Source organism: Pinus tabuliformis, chromosome X (assembly GCF_031772625.1).
Source record: "Pinus tabuliformis cultivar Carrire ecotype Pingquan chromosome X, CPIR1, whole genome shotgun sequence".
Classification (NCBI taxonomy): Eukaryota; Viridiplantae; Streptophyta; class Pinopsida; order Pinales; family Pinaceae; genus Pinus; species Pinus tabuliformis.
The window spans coordinates 1053825889-1053828832 of record NC_142308.1 but is presented as its reverse complement, the minus strand read 5'-3'; the positions used below and the strand labels follow the sequence as shown (position 1 = coordinate 1053828832).

The window sequence follows — 2944 nt, the reverse complement described above, 5'->3', positions numbered from 1 at the left end:
AAATCATCTTACGTAATCTCGAGGGACAGATGGCATTCTTATTTCCTTCCTTCTGATGTTTTCCAAAATCCCGAGGAGCTTCTAATATATCGAGGCGGGCTACGCATTTACCATTCACATACTGTTCCTCTGGGGATTATATTCATCAGATGTACTTTCAGAAGGCAAATCCCGAGACATATCCTCTTTGGATATTTAACTGCACTCTGATAGATAGAGTTAGGTGATCCATGCAGTATGGAGTTATTATCTGATTCCTCCGCCATGGAAGAAATGATTCAGGCTGCCATCAAAGCAGAATCATCTCATGAAAATGCCAGGCTGGCATACAACTGGCAGTCCACTTTGGAGGACATGATTGTCCGCCCGTCGGCCCCACAGGAGAATGTGGATGATCTAGATAGACCTTCCAGGAAGTCTGAGAGATTTAGTCAAGGAAAATCTATCCTTGTAGGAAAAGCAAATAAGAAGCCTGCCAAGACGACTCCTCCCCCTTCTGCTATCAAAATAGACAGCATCCACCTGGTCGATCGCATTGAAAGCCTAAAAGGAAAAGCTCTAGTAGGGAGGTGGTTCTTCCCGGAAATGGATGACCAGAAGTCGAGACACTGGCTTGAATCTCAATGGAAACCGATTATAGGATATATACCCATTATAGCTAGATTGCTAAAGGGGTGGTATTGATTCCATTTTTTGAAGTCGGATGATCTGGAAGGCATCTTCAGGCATCAGTGGGTTTTCAAGAGAAGCTTCCTGGCTTTACATAGATGGTATCTGGGCTTCAACCCGCTAAGGAATACTTCGACAAACAATCTGATTTGGTTAAAACTTCCAGGCTTGCCTCTAGAACTATGGTCAAAAGAATCCCTAGTGGAGATTGGAAATGCTATTGGTAAATGCGTATATGTTGACCCATGGTGCCTTGGAGAGAAAGACAAACGGGTGGCGTGGGTTTTAATAGAAAAAGCTTTCAGAGGTGGCTTCCTGGAATATATTGATATCCAATGGAAGGAATATACAATCAAGCAAAGACTGGATTTCTGGGGGATTCCGTTTAGATGTGCTGCTTGCCATCTTACTGGCCATCTATTAAAGAATTTTTCTCGACGCATTCCCAATCGAAAGTACCATAATCAATTATCTGCTAGATGGCGAAGGGTAAAAAATTCTCGGTCTGACCAGCAATGGTCATCCTCCTCAAAGAGCCATGACACCTCAGAATCTGAGGGTCGCCATATTCCTCTATCGGAGGATAATCTGAGCCCCCCGCCGCCGCTGAATATCCCCGCCCCGGTAGAGCCCATTTCTCCCTCCATGCCCCCGCTGGAGCCAGCATCTGACTATGAATCCCCTATCAATCAGTTATCTCTGCCCTTACCTCCCCTGGAGCCGTCGCTGGACAGAGAAATTCCAAACCCTCCCCCGATGCCTCATCCATATGATATAGACAGAAAAGAAGTTCATCTCATTAAATCATCCTCTCCATCTCCTATAAAGCATTCATCATCGTCTGGGAAAGGGAAGCAGATTATGATTTCGGCCACCCCTGCAAATTCTCCAACCTCCTCACCCACAAACTCCATTGGCAGCGATTTGGACTTTCTCTTGAGCAAGAAATCGCTGGAGCTCAGAGCTCTCTCCATCCATAAACCTGGATCTCCAAAGTCTCCTCATATCAGTCCAAAATCTGCCTGTAATATCACGGTCAGAAGAAAAAACAACAGGGGCAGCCGGCATTTTAGGGGCAGAGGAGAGGGGGTTGGAAGGGGGATTCACAATTTGGCCCTTATTGATGTCCCGGTCATGGATATGACAGAAGACTGGCCTCTTAGAGCAAGCAAGGCCGACAATATTCCAAAATGAATTTTATTCTATCATTGAACATCAGGGGTCTGGGTGCAGACCAAAAATTTTTGTCGTTAAAAAATCTTTTTATCTCTGTAAACCCAAAGATTATACTTATACAGGAAACCATGCACGATTCCTCAGTGGCAATATCCTATTTCAGGAAGATGCTCCCCTCTTGGTACATATCTGCTGTTGGAGCAAATGGGCTCTCAGGAGGATTAGCGGTCCTCTGGGATCCGCTATGGATCAAAGCAAAAACTTATAGCTGTTTAGCTGGCATCCTAGTCTCGGCTCACCTGAGAGGACAAAAATCTCCCATAAATATTTTGAATATATACGCTCCCTACAGGAACAGACTATCATTTTGGGAAAATCTGTTTGCCTCTGAGATTTTTGATGTTGATTTTCTATTGATTGCAGGGGATTTGAATCTCACTTTAAACATGGATGAAGTATGGGGTTCAAATAGGAGAAGGGATCCACTGGCTGCGAGAATAAAAAACGAACTACTGAAAAGGAATTTTGTGGATATCCTCCCTCCTCAAATGTATCCGACGTGGGAGAACGGAAGAATTGAGAAGGCCTATATTGCAAAGAGACTAGACAGATTTCTTATTCATGCCAGCTTAATCGACATGATGGGCATGCCTTTTTCCACGATAGATAGGGTTTTCATCTCAGACCATCGTCCGATTATGCTTGGATAGAGGGCAAATGGTTTCAGAAAGGGTATTCCTTCAAATTTAACAAGGCTCATTTGGAGGACCCGGAGTTTGACGAGCACATTAAAAATGCTTGGAGTGAGATGCTAATGTCTAATCCATGCTCGTATTTAATGACTTTCAACGACAAAATGAATCATATTCGCAGCGTGGTTAAAAAGTGGCAGTCCAACAAAAGACAATCAAACAAAATCGAGCTCCAGAAAATTCAATTGGAATTGGATCAAGCAGCGGAAGCTATGGCTGCTCATCAGCTATCTTTCCAGATGAGGGTTCATATAAAGGATTTACAGAGGAGGAAAACAGAGTTGCTGAAACAGGAGGAAATGTTCTGGAGGTTGAAGAGCAGGGCGTTGTGGCTTAGGGAAGGTGAC

At 44.1% G+C, this 2944-nt stretch overlaps 1 protein-coding gene across 1 annotated transcript; it reads left to right on the top strand.

Annotated features, from left to right (window-relative positions):
• Positions 1–1973: 1973 nt before the first annotated feature.
• LOC149143435 (uncharacterized) lies at positions 1974–2555 on the top strand. The gene has a single exon (XM_089451824.1). The coding sequence runs from the start codon at positions 1974–1976 to the stop codon at positions 2553–2555; it is 582 nt and encodes a 193-aa protein (XP_089307950.1).
• The last annotated feature ends 389 nt before the right edge of the window (positions 2556–2944 follow it).

What these genes read in the sequence shown, in the direction of transcription:
- LOC149143435 (XM_089451824.1), top strand. Translation starts at nt 1,974, where the DNA reads ATGCACGATTCCTCAGTGGCAATATCCTATTTCAGGAAGATGCTCCCC.